The sequence below is a fragment of the Lissotriton vulgaris genome, chromosome 1_1 (genome assembly GCF_964263255.1).
Source record: "Lissotriton vulgaris chromosome 1_1, aLisVul1.2, whole genome shotgun sequence".
NCBI classification, from domain to species: Eukaryota; Metazoa; Chordata; class Amphibia; order Caudata; family Salamandridae; genus Lissotriton; species Lissotriton vulgaris.
Window position 1 is genome coordinate 1,780,452,455 of NC_141685.1, and position 19,616 is coordinate 1,780,472,070.

The following is a 19,616-nucleotide window of genomic DNA, read 5'->3' on the forward strand; positions in this document are numbered from 1 at the left end:
TTCCAAAGTAAGGAATCTATACAGTCTCTTTTAAATATATTGGCTTTTCCATCTATAGTTTGTAGTCTTCATCTCATGCTCAACAGCAATGATTTAATCTAAAAGTCATCTTTGCTTTTTGGAGTACCATGCTCTTCTGCACTCTTGAACTGCATCTTTGCACAGTGCTTTGCCTCTGAAGGGATATTAGACTGATACTGAGCCCCTCTGCCCATTTAATCCACAGTATACTCAATACCCTTACAGTACATGGGAAAAAAGAATCTCAAATACTGATTGGGGATCAAGCAGCCTGCAAAGCCCCTGAGCTTTTACTCCAAAGTGATACTATAGCTATTACTCATCACAGTCCGTGATAAGCCTAGACCCCATAATCAGGTATCACTAACCTCCCAGGGTGTTTGTGAATTACACCCCCTAATTTTCTCCATCTGCTTCGAATTGGTCCCATACAATAGTTTATAGTACATTTGTCCTTTGCTGTTAATTAATACACATGTCCATCATTTTTAGTTCTGAGCCTTCTATATGGCTAGCCTTCAAAGTGGCTGCCACCGTGAGTCACCTATCCAGGCTGTCATATCTCACTTAAATGTTCCCAGCTTCTGTTCATGTAAACCCCCCTTGGCTAGTACAATCTTCATCCAGGTTAACTAATTATGACATTTTTCAGTGTTTACCCATCAATATCAAGGAAGAGGGCACAGAAATAAGCAGTTCAGTGTTTATTACAGCAACTGAAAGAGGTTTGCCAATTAGAATAAAGTTACATTGAAGGGTCTCCACCTGCCAGAACTTAGCACTACCTCCAAGCGGAAGTCACTGTGTTTAAATCCTATGACAGCCATACACTGGCTGGCACAAGGCGAGTCGATCCTTCCAGGCCCTTCCGCCTGTGAAACTCTCCATCTCGTGGCACCACAGAGCTCAGAGAGGACCTTCACTGCAGCATCTAGGAGTGACTTGTCATGTGGGTCTGACAGCTTCAGGCAGCAGGCCACGTCCTTGTCTCCCATTACTCTAGCTCTACTTCAGTCTAGGGGTGGGCGGAATTTGCGCAATCGCATTACGCAAATCTCCGCGAAACGGTAAAAAATCTCAGCGAACACGCAGAAATTCCACAAACAAGCGGAATTGCTTAACCGCGAAGCTTTTTTACTGTTCGCAATCGCTGCTTGCGTGCTCAGGGAGAAATATCTCGCGAACACGCATTTGAGAACGCAAACAAGCAAAAAATTTCGAGAAATCACGGAACGCAGAATTTTGGGAATTTTCGCGTTCTCCGTAGAACGCGAAATTACCCAAATTCCGCAAATGGAACGGAATTTACCGCCCAGGCCTACTTCAGTCCTAATGTTTTGCTGCCCATCAAACACCAGAACTCCTCACATCCTGTAGATGCATCAATTTTCTTAATGCAGGTCATTTATTCCAATCTTACTTTACAACCTCACTCAGCGCTTAAACCGCTATGATGGTCTACAAATGTCAGCCCCGCTCAAGAGTGCGGTAAAATAGGATAAAAATAGTTTACTGTCTTTCAATGACTATCCAGATCATATCTTTTTCTCAAGTTGTGAGTTGAATGTTGGATGATAGGGGAGTATGGTCGGACACTGCAAGACTGATGGCAAGTCTACTAAACCACCTTAGTGCATCGCCTTCTGAGAGGATAGCTCTTTGCGCCTCCACTCTCCCCCACCGAAATTTTAAACAGTGTACATGGAGGAAGGCACTTGTAATTTGCCTTGGAATAAAAGTGGTAACAATTAAATCCTTAACTCTTTCAACAACTGTTACATTGTGCTTAAATGACAACATAAACTCCACGCCAATTTAATATTATCAAATATTTTTTTTAAAACATTGCAGGTTAGACATTAATTACTGCATGCATGTAATTTATTCTTACAGTATGGGGAAATCAACTAAGGTGTCCAATTTATCTCTCATGTATCGGCTGTAGGAAAAGCGTTTCAAGTGGACCACAAGCACTGGAGGTAAAGACCAGAGATCAAGCTTTTTAGTTGCCTGCTGATGCTCCTTACAATTTGGACAGTACCTAAAATATAAGTAACATTATTATAGACAAATAGAAAGACAAAACAAGCACAGAATCTTGCACTAGGAAACCTTTATAAAGTTAATGCACAATTGTGGTTGCAATTTTTTTTAAACCAATTCAGAACATTCCTCAAGATAAATAGTCTAAACAAACAAATACATATTTTGCAAGCATTATAGGTTGAGACAATTTGGAGCATTGCAAAAAATGGCAACTACACAGGCTATTTAACACCAAAGCAATTACAAGGAGGCATTACTGCTCCATTATTTGGTCCCTCCAAACATACATTTTGCTGAAGAAGACAATACACTAGTTCATTTTAACACAGATTCTAAAACAAATGAGTAAAATTCTGACCCATTCAAATCTAAATCAAAGCAGTGGGAAGGAGAATTTGTATATATTTATGTGTAGACGATGGACTTAGACATATTTAAAGTGGTACAATTTTCATACAGAAAAGGAATCTTTTTTCAGCCATGCAAACACCAACCTCTGGTTCTCCTGTGAGCTCAGGACAATCAAGCCGACAAGCAGAGAAGGGATGGAAGATTTAATATTCGCCCAGCCCCAGAAAATTTGTCACCTGCAAAAGGCAGGTACATAATATTTCAAATGAATTCCTTTCTATTACCTCTGAGTTGCAGTGATCCAAAACAATTCAATCTGCCTTTTCATCCAAACGACAATGGATGAAAAGCACTTGATTATTTTATTTGGAAAGATCATAAAAATTAGCTGTAAAACTGTGCTCCAAGGAAAATAACTAAAGGAAAACGCTACTTACCCAGTAAGCATCTGCTGTGCATAATCCTGCCATCTAGCGTTGTGCCCGGATGTGTGCGAGTTGTTTTTATTCAAAGTCTTTCGCGTTTCGAGGCATTTTGACTCCTCCTCTTGTTTAGAATGGGCATGGTCATTGACTCATTGCTGGGTTGTTTCCCAGCACAGAGGTTAGGATGGAATGTGAAGCGATAATTACAGAGATGACCATTCTTAAGAAGAAAAAAAGAGATAGTGAGAGATACTGCAACGATCACAGGTGCCCGGGGAAGAGCTGGGTGCATGTAAATCTACAGAACTACATGCCGCGAACAGATGCTTACAGGGTAAGTAACATTTTAAGTTCGATGCATGTGTGGCCGTAGATATGTATGCTGTGAATAGACTGTACAGCAGTACTCTCAAAAACACACTGGCTAGCCTGTGGGTGTTGCAGAAGATTGAAGAATTGTACAGAGAACTGCATGTCCTACATTAGCTTGTTGGCGGGCTATAACTTCCACACAGTAGTGTTTCGTGAAAGTGTGTGGAGTAGACCAGGTAGCTGCTTTGCATGTGTCAGCTATTGGGATGTTCCCCAGGAAGGCCATAGGGGCTTTTATCTTGCAAGCACAGTGTACCCAAGGAGGAGTGGGAAGAGTCCTCTTAGCTTTAGTTTATCATGTCTGGATACACTTAACTATCCATCTGGCAATATCTGACTTGTATAGAGACTTGTCTTTGTAGGGTTTGGAGAAAGCAACAAAAAGTTGTTTTGTCTTCCAAAATGGCCCGGTTCTGTCAACATAGTACATGAAATCTTGTTTTACATTCAAAGAATGGAAAGCCAGTTCTACAACTGAATCAGGTTGTGGAAAAAGCCAGGAAGGTCATTGGAATGATTACATTAGAAATTAGATAATTCTTTAAGTAGGAGTTTTGGATTGGTGCAGAGGACAACCCTATCCCTATGTACTTGGAAGAAATGTTCTTCCAGGGTTAATGCCTATAGTTCACTGATACACCTGAGTGAGGGGATAGCAACTAGAAATGGAACCTTCCAAGACAGAGACTGAAGGGTGCAAGAGCGGAGGGGCTCAAATTGAGGGCCAATGAGATTCCATGAGGGTGCTGGTGGGACCTGGGAGGAATGATCCACTTGAGGCCCTCCATGAAAGCTTTATTGACTGGTATCCTGAAAAAAAGAGATGTGTCTATTTTGAAGGTAGGCAGCTACGACAACCAGGTGTAATTGTATGGAAGTAAAGACTAGACCAGAAACCTGCAAATGGAGTAAGTAACGGACAATGTCCTGTACTGTGGCATTAAAAGGTTCAGTATCCGTTGAGTGATACATATCTTTTTCACTTTGCCACATAGCAGGCTCGGATGCTAAATCTGCACGCTTACTTGAGAATGCTTGTGCATTCAGGTGAAAGATTAAGAAAACCAAATGTTATGACTTCAGGAGCCAGATCGCAAAGTTGAGGGGTCTAGGGTTCAGGTGTCTGAAGTTTCCATGGTTGTGTGTGAGAAGGTCTGGCTTATTGGGATGCCTCTAGTGTGGAACCTGAGAGTTTGAACCGAATTGTGAGCCAGGACTTGCGGGCCCATGTGGGTGCCACTAGATTGACAGTGAGAGAAATATGCCTAAGCCTCCAAACCACAAATGGAAGAAGGGGAACAGGCAGAAAAGCGTATGCAAATATCCCTGATTCATTCATCCAAAGTGCATTTCCCCTGTACTGTGGGAAACTGGAGGCGAAGACAGGCTGTTTTGCTTTTTCTGCTGTTGCGAATAAGTTTATCTGTGGTAAACCCCATAGGTGAAATTAGGAAGAAGGACTTTCGGGTGGGGTTTCCACTTGTGGACTTGCTGCTGTATCCTGCTGATGAGGTCTACAAAATCGTTGTTTACCCCGGAAAGTACTCCACTAGCAAATGTATTTTGTGGCAGAGAGCCAAACATCTAATGCTCTGGGATTGCAGAGACAGTTGTTTAGAGTGTGCCCCAATCTAGTTATGAAGGTACTGGCTGTCATAATGTTCATCTGGAAACGAAAGACCTTGCTTATCAGATGAGTTAGGCCTTTAGTGCTAAGTGAACGGCTAGAAGTTCCAGGTCTTTTTTTTTTAACATTTCTTTATTAGCATTTGATAGAAAAGGATATACATGAGATAAGCTCCGGCAACATGAACCTCGAGACACTACCGTGCCTGGCACACCAGCCCACTTGGTCACAAAGATTAAACAATCAAATGTATGGCATGAACATTTTGGAAAAACTACAATCAATACATGTAAATCAAACATGAAAGTAACAGTAGCATGACAATAGCAAGGCGGCTGTGTATTACGTAGGGAGGCATTCCCCAGCCTCCCACCCAGACACAGTGTGTGAAGATCAAGGAAAATATATTTCAAGATGAGCAATGGGGGGGCTAAAGGGATTAGTGGGGGGGGAAATGAATCAACTGCAGGGACAGGTGAGGGGGCACACAATCGGGGCCTCAGCTCCCCAAGCATACCATAATTTTCTCTCCGGAGCACACTAAGAACCCAACCACTCATTCAGGCTCCAAATTCGGCCCAGCTCTGAATTCCCTGCACTGACTGGGAGGGTAGGTGCCAGCTAATCTATTTCTGACAGGCGTGTCAACATACCCGCCCATACTTCACATTGAGCATGATCATCCATGCGCACAGCTTGCAAACATCTCTCTTCAGCCACTCCTCAATCCTGCAGGCCCGCCAGCTATTTACTGCTCATCAGGCCGCGGGTTGCGTCTAGTGTATAACCAACCTCCGTTTGGCCAGCACCAATCCAGACGGTATAAATCTATGCCGTATTCGCGTGGCTTGAATGTGGAGGAAGATGGCGGCGTGAGTGTTCAGCTCCACTCCGGAGGAATACACTACCCCTAATATCGACAGTGTTTTGGGACGTAGCTTAGAGGAAAAGGTGGTCCCCTAAACAAGAATGCAGCGGATCACCATATGAACCGTGTATCGCTCAGAAATACAGAGGATTCAGGCGAAATATGAGCAGGCCAGGTTCGACATTGCAGGTAGGACAGCAATCCACATGATCCTCTGGGGCTCTCCTCAAGCATCGCGTGCCCCCCGATTCTGCACCAAAAGCAAGCGCTTATAAGCTCTCGTATAGATACGATGCCCCCAACCGTTTTTTTCTCGCATTCATAGTGTTAATACACGAGGTAAAAGCTTACCGGAGGCCTCGCATCTCAGCGCTTACTCCCGAAATGGCAGCTGCATAACATCGCACCTGCGTCTCAACCATTTTTCCAGGAATAAGTGCTCACACAGTCGCAGACGGCAGTCCCGACCCTGACTCTGGCGATCCTGACTAATCTCACATTAAAATCTGTTGTAAATATTGTGAAATGGTCAGCGTGTAGCTGACCGGAGTTCTACTTTTGCCTGGACCCAAAATGGCAGCCTGATAGCAGCACGTTCACAAATCCCCACCAATCTGTCGTTCAAGAGCAAGTGCTCAATACACTCACATTGTCTCCTGTTATGCGGGGCTCCCGACCTAGAAGGCACTATTATTCCCACTGAAGGTTACCGGCGACCTACAGCCTGTGCTTAAAATGGCAGCCGCTTAGCAACGCGAACCCGCATCACCTCTATTCTCGACTCAATGTCCTAAAAGGCACATCATCCACTATTACGGACAAGGAACAAGGCTAGTGTGTGTATCTTGACATCTTTGGTCTGATCTACAATGCTGTCCATTGAGTGTTCACTCAAGCGTCCTATTTTAGCTGCCTGACTTTGCCTTTCTTTAAGGTGGTGTCTGCTTAGCTGCATGTATCACAGTGAACATCGTTAAGAGCCTAATTACTGCCTATCGGAATCAAAATCTCAACCCCTATATCACAGGTCATGTAAAAGCACACAGCAGGTATGATTTTCATTAACATTTAGGAGGGGTATTCATCAACATTTATGAGGGGTAAGCTCAGTTCTATGGTGATCATCCTTTCCCAGGGATCAGCTTCCAAAATGTTGGTTGTTTGACTGCCCTGACTACCCTAAACTAAACTGCTCATTACTGAAATATTGATCAATCTGCACAGGCGACCACAAGTTGTCCAACCTGTCCGACCTGCACAGGCGACAGACAACAAGACTACGAAATAAGGAAACAACATCAGAAATGAAACATTACATTAAGTGAAATACAACAAGGAAATACAACAAGGATACTTACTGGATACAACAGTTGACAATAAGACAATACAAGACAATAAGATTACAAATAAGATTACGAAACAAGGAAACAACATCACAATTACTGAATTCAAGTGAATTCAACATGAGTCAACAGATCAACAAGACTGCTTAACAACAAGACATCAAGTAAAATCAACAAGAGTTACCAATATCTGGCTCAATTACCTGTATAATCAACTCCTTTCTACCTACGTTCTATTCACGCTCTGTTCGATCAGCGTCATACTCCCCGAAAGCACATATACTGTTAAAATGGCGGACAAGGATAGCAAACAATCTCTTAAAAGAGTGAAAGTGGGCCCACCGCTTCCTGACTCCTCAACAAAAGGGAAACAGGACATTAATGTAACAATGGAAATGATTTTAAAGAAACTTGCTGATGTCCATGACTTATCCAAATCCACCAAAACAAACATTGAGATCATTCATAACGAAATAGCAGTTACCCGTCATAACATGAAAGAGTCTGGTTCTATATTTTCAGTCCATGCTGAAGTTGAAGTTTCCAAACCCTTAATCTTTTGGATTAGTATAGTTTTTGTTGTCTTTATTTCCGTTAGTCCAGATAACGGAAATGTAAAATAGTAGATTGATCAGTAACAGCATACATTAAAGTGTTCCTTAAAGATTTGCCACTGATTTGCTAATAGAGCCTAATCCTAATTAAAGAACCCATTGAGGTATCTTAAGAGCGCCGAAAATCTTGCTCTTTACTAAAGTAAACTCCACATGGAGTTATGGAAACTCATCAGTTCCACAGCTAAGTAGCAATCATTAAAATACCTTTGATAGAGGAGTGATTGCTGAGTGTTGCTGTAGCACTGCTCAAAATGAGTGACCAAAAAGGGTAAAGTCACAGTAGCTTCCAGGGACGGGAAGTAAAATAATGGATGAATCTAAATTCCCTCTCTAGCTCTGAACACTTTTAATCTAAAAGTGCTCGCTGTATTTAAAATGAGGTTTATAATGGGATCAGTCGGTGGACCCTCCAGCTCGACCAAGCATAAAATCGACCAAGAAAACTGTTTGAACTAGTCAAAACTCAAACCAAGGAACAACCTCTACAATCTAACAGCACAACAAGTAACATACCATCCTGTGAAGACTTTTCAGCTTTCTTTAAGCAAAAAACTGATCATATAAAATGCGAACTCCTCAATGATGTAAACCAATACTCCAGCCACTCACCACATTGCTTCAAGCATCAAATGTGCACTTTCACATGTACGCTGATGATACTCAACTCTACCTCAAACTAGAATCCCCGGAAGACATTAAACTTCTGAACTCCACGCTCAGAAACACTCAATCATGGTTGGCCGATAATAACCTCAAACTTAATGCGCAGAAAACTGAGTTCCTTCTGATCTCACCTGCAAAAATCTCCACCACCCAATCCTGGCTCAAGCACCTAACCGCACTCAATATCCAACCCACCATCGTGGACTCAGCGAAATCCTTAAGGATCACACTTGACGCCAATCTCAACATGCAGCAGCATATCGGCAAAGCAACTAAGGGAGCTAATTTCCAAATCAACACTTTGAGGAAACTTAAACCCTTCCTCCCAGCTAAGGACTTCCAAACCGCAGTACAAGCCCTAGTCATCCCACGCATAGACTACGGAATTGTGGCTCTCAGCGCACTCCCCCGTTCTACAACCGCACCACTAAGAGCCTCCCTGAACGCTGCAGCAAGACTGATCACTGGATCAAGAAAACATTCGCATATTTCCCCTGATTTAAGATCCCTGAACTGGTTGCCTTTTGAAGCCAGAATACATTGGAAAATTGCCTGCATGACACACATGGCTGTACACCACAAGTCACCCAACTACCTCACCCAAAAGCTGACTGTATCAGGAGGCTCGAGAACCAATAGAAGCTCAAAAAATCTCCTCCTGAAACCTCGAAGATTACATAAGGAGAAAACAAAAACATACAAACGCTCCTTCTCAGGAATGGCACCCAGGATCTGGAATTCACTCCCTCCCAAAACGAGGCTGATTTCCTCCACTGCATTTTTTAAGAAAGAAGTGAAAGCCATCCTAATGGTGAAATACACCTGATTTCTATTTTGGCCCGATCTAAGACTTTACACCGACTCTGTATTAGCTGTCTATTTGATTATCTACATGTATTATGTATTATGCTCGTATCTGACTGCGATCTTATTTTGTCACTCACGCACTACTTATTACCCTCACTGTAGCAAAATGTCTGCTCCCTTACCCCTGCTTTCTGTAAAGCGCTCTGATATCGGCAAAGATCTTGTTCGCGCTATATAAAACTTTGAAAATAAAATAAATAAATAAATAAAATACTGCCCAATCATGCATCGCCTTTCTAGAGAAATCGTTCACCCAAGCCACCAACTTAAAATTTGACAGAGAGCTGAAATTTGTCAGGGCCCATAGGGTCCCAACTTGAAGACCTCTAAACCTCAAGTCACTGTGTCCCATAGTATGCAAACCTCTAAGGTACCAGCATGTAGAACTTATTCTGAACCACATGAGAAAGTACAATCACATTCTCTGGAAAGACTCAAAAATCTTTATCTCACAGGACTATTCAGAGCTAACTGTCGACACACGCAAAGGTTTCCTAAACCTTCGACCTAAGATGAAGGCAGCTGGTCTACAAGGCTCATTCATTGCACCAGCAAGATTCAGGATCTTCTCGCAAGGCATCCCTCACGTCTTCAATGACCCAGTCTCAATTAATAAATTCCATGACGAAAAAGGCGAAATACAAATGGACAGGTCAGTTCCCAAAGTCTCGCCCACTACGTCCAACCACGGTCACTAACTCTGGTCCATGTTGTCTCCCCTGGTACCGATTTTACATAAGGCATATGTCGAAGAAAGTTTGTTCTATAACAATTTGTTCTAAAAACAGTTTGTTCTATAAGCACAACGATTCCAATCATTATGCACGGTTACATTTGCGTACTTTTTTATAGTTATAGTTTATAATAGCGCTCCTTTAGATATGTTTGTCTTCTAAGCTACAAGAGTGTTTTGTATGTTATGCCCACTCATGCACCTACTTTGCACTCTCACACACTTACTTCAACTTCCTACCAGCAACATATTCACTGTGTACCTTCATAAGTGGTATAGCCTAACTCCATCTTCCGAGTACCTTGCATATGTCGATTAGCATATGGTGCTCACACCTTCTATTAGCTACTTCATGTATCTAATAAAGCTCTCACAATGGTTCTGCGTACCTCTACAAACAGGTTCACATGGACTATCCTCACCGTAATATTACACAACACCAGCCTCAAATACATTTGTCTGCACATCTTTCATGTCTACAAGTCACACACTATTCAGACCTTTACACCTACTCACACTCTTTTTATTTGTGTATTGTCAATAGGACTTTTGTTCTCAAAATGGTAGATTCAAGTTATATTTGCGGGGCTGTGCCCCTCTGCACTGTTGTCCTTAATAACTGTTCCTCCGGAGGAGGTACTCTCCTCTTTTCGTTACGCCTGTTGGCAAATATGTGGGGTGGGAGGGTGGGTAAATAAGGGTTGGGTCTATGGTTGGTCCTACTGTATACCCTGTTGGATTCCTTACCTACTGTTTTGTTTTTTGTTTTATGTCTCATACGTCTCGTATCATAAAACCACATACAAAGGAACGGTACTATCTCCGTTGTGGCATCATTCATCGCTAACCTACTTAAGGGTGTCACTGATCTGTAGTACCCCTCGCTCACACATCATATAGCGTGTCTAAATCAATGCATTAAGGTAGTCTCCCTAAACGTGAAAGGCCTGAACCACCCAGTAAAGAGGAGGGAGATAGTTGATTATCTACATAGGCTTAAAGGAGACATTATCCTCCTTCAGGAAACTAAATTGGACAACACACTATCAGGGATCTTTGCTAATTGTAAATTTTCAGATAGTGCCTATTCAGCAGCCATAGGGAAGAACGGTGTAATTACACTGATTTCATAAAAATCCAGAATCAATTTGCTCGCAAAATCCTTTGACTCACAAGGCAGATGGGTCTCGAAGCTTACCAGAGATGAGGTGGAATTTTACATAGCTAACATCTACGCTCCTACTAAGGACGTCCCTTCCTTCTGGGACGACCTTTATTACCAATTAGAACAAATTCCTGATACAGCCACCATTATCCAAGCAGGTGATTTCAAAAACTCTAGATACCCATTTGTCCCAAATAAATCACACAAAGTCCTGAAGAAGATATGCTTGAAATTCAACCTGACTGACGTATGGAGAATCCAGAAACCTACAGAAAGGGATTATGCATTTTATTACTTTCCCCACAAGTCGTACTCACGTATAAACTATATCGTGGTCTCCAACAACATGCTTTGCAAGGTAGATCATAGGCGCAGGGTCGCTATCACGTGGATGGGACAGAGGGCCCCAGAGATAGGCACATGGCTTAAAGACATGAGGGAATGGACCCTCACAGAGGAAACACACATGCAGAACACTAGGAGAGATGAGAAATTGAAAGAGGACTTGCTGGCATGGCGCACCATGTGTATGACAGGATTGGCCACGGAAGGGCAGTCGTCACATAGCGACTCCGAGGGGACTAGTGGCAAATTATTTTAAGCGCAAGGATCAGGGTCTGAGGGTGGGGGGAGGGAGGAGGGGACCATTGAGGGGTTGCTCGTACAGTGCACGGAGCTAGGCCTGGTCTGTTTCCTCATGATGACACTTGCCCTTCGCTTGTTATTTTACTGTACCTCATGAACTTATGTATTTCAAGATGTAGACTTTGTCCTAGATGTGCCATATTGAGTCCGTCAATCTGTATACAAATGTTTTTATGATGCCTTTTGGGGGGGGGGGTTTCGTATTGTACATTATAAACTTGAAAATAAAGTTTTTAAAAAAAGTGGTGATAGAAGGGACGGAGAGAAGGTTTTGAAATATTTGCAGTTGAAACCGTTGGCCTGGGGCTTTACCCGATTTCAACTTATTGATCGCTATCAGTATCTCACTTTCAGCGATCGGACCATTTATTGACGATTTCTCATGTTCTGTTAGGAAGGGGAGAGTAACACTATTTAGGTGTAACACTATTTGAGTGTTTTACGTTAATGTTTTGTTTATGTAAGTCTTTATAGAAGTCCATGAAGGTGTCAGCTATTTTTTGCGGGTTTGTAATAATATTCCTTACCTTGTCCTCTATGGTGTTAGTGGCATATCTCTGTACTTTACATTTTAGTTATGAGACAAGGGATTTGCCTGCCCTGTTAGATTCACATAATTTGATGCTTTTTTACTTATTGATCCATAACCCCGCCCTGTTGCTGATGATTGTATTATATTCATATTTCAAGTTGAGGATTTTAGTAAGAGTGACATCGCTTTTGCTAGTGATATGCGTTTTTTCTAAATCCGCGATATCCGTCTCTAACTTTACTAAGTTAGAATTTGTTATTTTGTTAGTTTTTTATCTAATCCTGATTATTTCCCCCCTTACTGTTGCATTTAGGGCCTCCCATCTTGTTAGATCTGATGTTTCACCAGCCTTGTTCTCAAAAAGAAAATTATGTATCATGTTTTTAATTGTCTGTAGATTTTCTTGATCAACTAGTATTTCGTCATTGAATCGCCAGCTGGATTGCTTTTTTTGTGGCACGGGGTCGGAGATAGACAATGTGATACAGGAATGGTCAGAGGTTACCCTAGGTTCAATTGATGCGTGATCTACCTTGCAAAGCATGTTGTTGGAGACCACAATATAGTTTATACGTGAGTAAGACTTGTGGGGAAAGTAATAAAATGCATAATCCCTTTCTGTAGGTTTCTGGATTCTCCATACGTCAGTCAGGTTGAATTTCAAGCATATCTTCTTGAGGACTTTGTGTGATTTATTTGGGACAAATGGGTATCTAGAGTTTTTTAAATCACCTGCTTGGATAATGGTGGCTGTATCAGGAATTTGTTCTAATTGGTAATAAAGGTCGTCCCAGAAGGAAGGGACGTCCTTAGTAGGAGCGTAGATGTTAACTATGTAAAATTCCACCTCATCTCTGGTAAGCTTCGAAAACCATCTGCCTTGTGAGTCAGAGGATTTTGCGAGCAAATTGATTCTGGATTTTTATGAAATCAGTGTAATTACACCGTTCTTCCCTATGGCTGCTGAATAGGCACTATCTGAGCACTAACATCAGCCAGCACTAACATCAGTTGCAATAGTTTATACGAAAGTTTCAGTTTCCTCGGTTTAGGGACCAATGCCAGTAGACAATGTAAGGGTGTTAGCTCGATCCGAAGGCCAGTGGTGGCAGTTCTATGACCCACAACCCCTGCCCAGAAGCCCCCGAATAACGGGCCCTCCCAGGCCAGATGCAGGAATCCCGCCCCCTCCTCGCAGTTGTCCCTTCTATCTTCCGAGTAGCAGCTCAACATCTTCAGAGTGAGGTAGGTGCGGTGAATGAAGTTAAAATGAATGAGCTTAAAGCGCGCCTTACAGGACACCAGCCGTGTCAAGGCCCCTATGCGCTTCCGTTGCCCCTGGTCAAGTGGCGATCCCAGGTCCGCCTCCCAGGCAGCCCATGTCGGTGGCACCGGCGGGGCTGAATCACGCTTCATAGCTGCGTACAGCAAGGATATCAGCTTGCGTCCCTGCCGCAGGACAGGAGGATATGTAAGGTATGAGTCATCGGAGGTATCTCCGGACACTGAGGCCATACCGAGCGCACTATGGCACGCAATCCCTGGTAATGTAAGTACTGCCCCCACTAAGGCCAAAGGTCTCCTCCACCTGCTCGTATGTCAAGAAGCTCTCCAAGGGGTACAGATCAGCCAGGACCTCACAGCCCCCCTCTCTCCACTCACGGAAGGACATATGGTGTTCTATTTCTACCATAAGTGACAGTATCCAGATTGGTAGATCTCTATGAAATGGCGGTGAGCTTAGGATTCTTTCTTTGAAACGTTGCCATACACACGCTGTGTGCCTCACCACGTAGGGTAACGCAGCTCCGGCACCCGTCCCGTGCATTAACGCCATCTGGAGCTCCTGCACCATCGCTCTCCCTGCTAGTTATTCCAAATCATTTTTATTAGAGGGTCAAGCAAATGCAGGCACAGCCCTCCACAATCAGGAGGAGACTGTCAACAGCAAGTATAAAAAGGCACATTTATGGCATAGCATCGAACCCCTCGTATACAGCAATTTTCAAAATATTCAGAACACACAGCCACCCACCAACCCCCCAGAACTCCCCCCAATCCCCAACTACTGCCCACCCCTTATCCCACCCTAACCCTGTGCACGTGATCATTAAGCAACCAGAATAGAAGAGGGACATATGTGGGGTCGGCCAGCGGCCTAAGGTGCAGGGTCCACATCTTGAGGCAATGCATCGTCCATGTCCATGGGAGGGTCGAGGGGGAGGCCCCTGTAGTCCGCCCACCGCTTCCATATTTTGAAATGCTTGCGGGGGCACCCCCGAGCCTCAAAAACAGGCTGCTCCAGTCCCATGATGAAGTCCAGGCCTGCCTTCCATGCACTAAGGGGAGGGGCTCGTTCGCTTTTCCAGGCCTGCGCCAGGTCCCTCTTTGCCACCACCAGTCCCAACAGCAGCAGGTGGCGCTTGTAGACGTTGCCCCCAATGTTTTCCAACACAGGCAAAAGGCCCAACCGGGGTGTACGGGGCATGTCCCATCCCAGCACTTCAGACAGGCAACCCCAAACCCCAGCCCAAAACCGAGTCAACCGCTCACAAGACCATACAGTATGAAGGAGGGTGCCCCTCTCTGAACCACACCGCAGACACTCCGGGTTGGCAATCAGACCCGCCCGCCACAGTCGCTCCCTCGTAAAATAAGCTCGGTGCAGATATTTAAATTGTATAAAGCGGAGGCGGACTGCAATGGCCGTCCCCCGGGGGGATTCCAGGGCTTCGCGCCAATCGTCTTCGTCCAAGGGGCCGACATCGGCTTCCCATAGGGCCTTCAGTGTCAGGAGTGAGGGGGAGCAGTGCGTGACCAGGGATCGGTAGATCTGGGAGACTTTTTTATCACCCAAGTCACCCATAAACAGCTTTGCTTCTATGGGACTGAAGTCTGGGAGCTGCTCCAGCCCCACCAGGCTAGGAGTAAGGGCGTGGCGGAATTGGAGGTAGCGAAAGAATTGGGACCTGGGCATGTCGAACTCAGTGCTGAGCTCCTGAAAGGATTTAAGAGTGGTGCCGGAGAGAACATGCCCCAGGGACGAAATCCCGATTGTGTCCCAGCCGTCAAAGCCCTGCAGCGACGCCAGCGCCGGCAGCAGGCCGTTACGCCACAGCGGAGTCTCCGCCGTAAGTTTGCCCCACCACCCCATGCGGTGTAGAGCCCTCCGCCAAACGGCAAACACTAACTGGGTCACGCGGGGGAGCAGCCGTCTCCTCCTGGCCGAGTACAGCAGAGTGTGGAGAGAGGCGCCGTCCATCAGAATGTGCTCCAGGGCATAGGCCGGGTCACCACGGTCCCCATACCACCACTCATTGAGCACCAGGAGATGGGAGGCCTGATAGTAGGACAGCATATCCGCGGTAGCCAAGCCACCGCAGTAGGTAGAGAGGAAACACGTACGGAGCGCCACTCTAGAGGCACCTCCAGCCCACAAGAACCTGCCTAACACTGAGTCAACACTGCGAAACCACTGCGGGTCAATCGGGTATGGATGGTTCTGCAGCTGGTAAAGAAGACGAGGCAAGGCCACCATTTTGAAGATGGCCGACCGGCCATATATGTTAAGGGGCATACGTGTCCACGTTTTGATGTCCAGCTGGACCCGGTCCCAGACCGGCTGAATGTTCCGGCCCCATGCCACCGTAGGCGAGGCAGAGAGAAAGACTCCCAAGTACTTCACCCCCTCCACTGCCATCCGAAGGGAGGCTGCCCATGGAAAGTCCATCGCGCCATCACCCAGCACCCAGAGAGTCGATTTGCGCGGGTTAAGATAGAGTCCCGACGCCTGGCCGAAGCCCTGCATCAACTCTAGAACCCGGGGGCCAGTAACTCGGAGGTCGGTCATAAAGAAGAGCACGTCGTCTGCATATAAAGCAATGCGGTCAGTGTGGTCCGAGCCCCAGACGAAGCCCCGATACAGCGCGTCAGCGCGGACCCTAGCCGCCAGCGGCTCCATGGCCAGCGCAAATAGGTAGGGAGAGAGTGGACACCCCTGACGTGTGCCTCGGGTAACCGGGAATCGTGCCGAGGCCGCCCCCGATATCCGCACCGAGGCAGTAACCTCCGTGTAGAGCAAGCGGACGTAGGAGATGAAAGTCGGGCCAAGGTTCAACAGCGGTAGAAGAGTGAATAGGAAGGTCCAACTGACGGAGTCAAAGGCGCTGTCTATGTCGGCCAGCAACAACGCCGCCTGGTCCTCCGAGGCACCGATAGCATCAATCGCCGCCTGCGCCCGCCGAATGTTGTGCCGCGTCGCCCGGCGCGGCATAAAGCCAGCTTGATCAGGATGCACGAGGGCAGTGATGTGTGGAAGCAGGCGGTTCGCGAGTGCTTTGGCCAAGAGCTTGGCCTCGAAATTAATAAGGGAGATAGGTCGGTAGGAGTCGTGGCGGTCCGGGGGTCGCCCCGGCTTCTGGAACACAACGATCTCAGCATGCCGCCAGTCCGGCGGGAGGCGGCCCTGCCCACGCGCTGCCTCCAATGCACGCAAGTAATGCGGCCCTAGCTGCAGATGGAATTTTCGATAGAACTCACTGGGGAGGCCGCTTGGTCCAGGCGCTTTGCCCACATTCAATTGACCTAGTGCATCTCCAAGTTCCTCCACCGTCAGGGGGAGGTCAAGAGCGTCCCGCACCTCATCTGGCACCGCAGCCGGGGGGACCGAGGCAAGATAGTCGGCGATGGCAGCGGGAGCAAGAGCCTCCTGGGAGGCGTACTGACCCCTATAGTAATGCGCAAAGCTTGCGGCCAGAGTAGCCGGGTCCGTGATAGCCACACCCGCAGCGTCTACAAGGCCTGGGAGCGTAAGAGGCTGCAAGGTTTGTTGACATAGTCGATGAAGCATCTTGCACGATTTGCCGCCCCACTGATATACCCGGCTACGGGTGGCCAGCCACGCTTGTCGAGCCTCATTCAATAGGATTGCAGAGTGCGTCTGCTGCGCCTGCAGGAGTTGTCGCAGGGAGATGTCATCCGCCGCAGTTCTGTGGCGCGCCTCCAGTTCCTCCACCCGTTCCGCCGCCGCGGCTATGCCCTCTAACCGCGCCCGGCGAGCCGACTAGCACCATGCTAGATCGACACCCCGCAGCGTGGGTTTCATGGCCTCCCAAACTGTCACCGCGTCCACCCCCACATCTAGATTATCCTGCCAGTACTGGGCAATAGCGCCACGAATATGCTGGGAGTAGTCGGGTCGCTGCAGATGCCACGTGGACATCCGCCATCGGAAGGGCTGGCGCGGTCTATGTAGGTCTATCTGTACTGCCACCGGGGAATGGTCGGAGAGCCCGCGAGGCCAAATCGCCGCCCCTTTCACTCTGGCAAGGTAGGCCCGTGGGACGAAGACATAATCTAGGCGCGAAAGGGAGCCATGAAGCGCTGAGACGTAAGTGTACTCGCGGCGCTCCGCGTGTAAATGCCGCCATACATCTGCCCAACCCAACACATCCAACATAGCGCCCAGACGCGTAGGAGTGGGGACAGGCGCCACCCCAAGACTCCGCTGCCGGTCCACAGCCACATTCACCACATCATTCCAATCGCCGCCAATCACCGCCAAAGAATCGGGGAGTTCAGCCCATAAAGCGAATAACCGTTCAGCCAGAGCCCATTGCAGAGGGGGGGGAGCATACACACACCCAAACACCACCGGCTCCACACCAACTCTCCCCTGGATGAACACGAAGTGCCCCTGGGGGTCTAGCCACTGGCGCTCGTGTGTGTACGCCAGGCGCCTATGAACAAGAATAGCCACTCCCCTGGAGCCCCTGGCAAACCCGGCATGGAACACCTGGTGGAAACCAAAGCGCTGGAGACTTAGGGCCTTCGTACCAAGCATGTGCGTTTCTTGGAGCATGAGCACGTCTGCAAGATCCCTTTTGGCCCAGCGTAGTACCGCCCCCCGTTTTATCTTATCCAAGAGACCCCGGACATTCCAGCTAAGAATGTGCATAGCGGCGCCAGAAGGCGCCAAGCAAGGGACGTCAGTCATCATCTCGATACAGCAAACCCCACACACCCCAGCCCCCGGCCCAGGCCCCAACCCCCACAGTAGCATAGGTCAGAAAGATCACGTGCACCCCAACGAACAGTACCCCAATTCCCACATCCCCCACACAGCCAACCCCCCCCGACACACCACCAAACCAACCCCGTCCCCCCACCCCCACCCCAATACCTCAAGAAACAATGAAGTACCTGTCGCGGCATACGGTAGTTAAGGCACAAAACAGAGCACCAAAAGTTAGGCATACCAATGGATCCCACTTACCCCTCAAGTACTAACCAAGCACACACCCCAAAACACGAACCTCCCCAACCCCAACAGCAGGAGGCAGCCCACCAAACATGCCCCCCCCCCCCCCACCTCCATCAATAAGCATCAGCAATAACATCGCATATATAGTGCATTGGTCCACATGAGTCCCGCTGAGGCCCGTAAAGGCCAAGTAATACTGCACCAGATCCAGCCTGGATCGTTGAACAGCGCTCCGCCGTGTCAGCAGGTGACCCCAAGCGAGAAGTAGATATCAGTAGAAGCGTCGGCCGTTGGAAGTCACGACCCCCCGCCAGAATGATCTGTCTCCGGCTGCGTGTCGCCCAAAAGAGGGTCCCGAGACAGGGATCTCCGCCTCGATCGGGACTTGCGGTGCCGCTTCCCTTTGGCCGGCTGTTCGCCCCGCTCCTGAGAAGAACTGCGGGAAGAGCCGGCGTGGAGCCCCGGCTGAACATGTGGGCGAAGCCGGACCGCCTCGTCGGTCCAAGCAAAGACGGCCTCCGGGGTATCAAAGAAGTGGGTCCTTGAGGTGAAAATGACCCGAAGGCGGGCCGGGTATAGCAGGGAGTACTGGAGTTTCAGGCCCCGGAGTCTGGCCTTGGCCGCCAGAAAGGAGTGTCGCTGCTGTTGAACCAACTTTGTATAGTCAGGGAAAATCATGATTTTGCAATTATCGAACTGCAGGGTGTCCTTGAGCCTCGCCTCCCGGAGGATGACATCTCTGTCGTGGTAGTTCAGGATCCGGGCTATGATCGGGCGAGGCCGCTCTCCAGCCGGAGGCTTCTGTTTCAGGGCCCGATGGGCTCGTTCCACCACAAAACAGTTCGATAGGACGTCCGGGGGCAGCCAGCTCTCCAGCCACCGGGAAAGGAAGACGTCCATAGGCCCCTTCTCACACCCCTCCGGAAAGCCCACAAAGCGGAGATTGTTTCGCCGTGCCCGCCCTTCGGCGTCCTCTACCCGGAGCGCTAGGCCCCGCTGCGTCTGTTCCAGATCGGCGACCCTCTTCTTCAGGGCACCCACATCGCCTTCCACCGTCGTGACCCGGGTTTCTGTCTCTG

At 47.5% G+C, this 19,616-nt stretch overlaps 1 protein-coding gene across 6 annotated transcripts in view; it reads right to left on the bottom strand.

The window, feature by feature from the left end:
* Positions 1–19,616, bottom strand: part of USP15 (ubiquitin specific peptidase 15) — an 829,830-nt gene that overhangs the window by 152,331 nt on the left and 657,883 nt on the right. For all 6 annotated transcript variants that reach the window (XM_086919102.1, XM_086919100.1, XM_086919101.1 and 3 more), the window contains one exon: positions 1,913–2,062. In XM_086919102.1, coding sequence (XP_086775228.1) covers positions 1,913–2,062 — 150 coding nt within the window. The remainder of the gene's footprint in view (positions 1–1,912; positions 2,063–19,616) is intronic.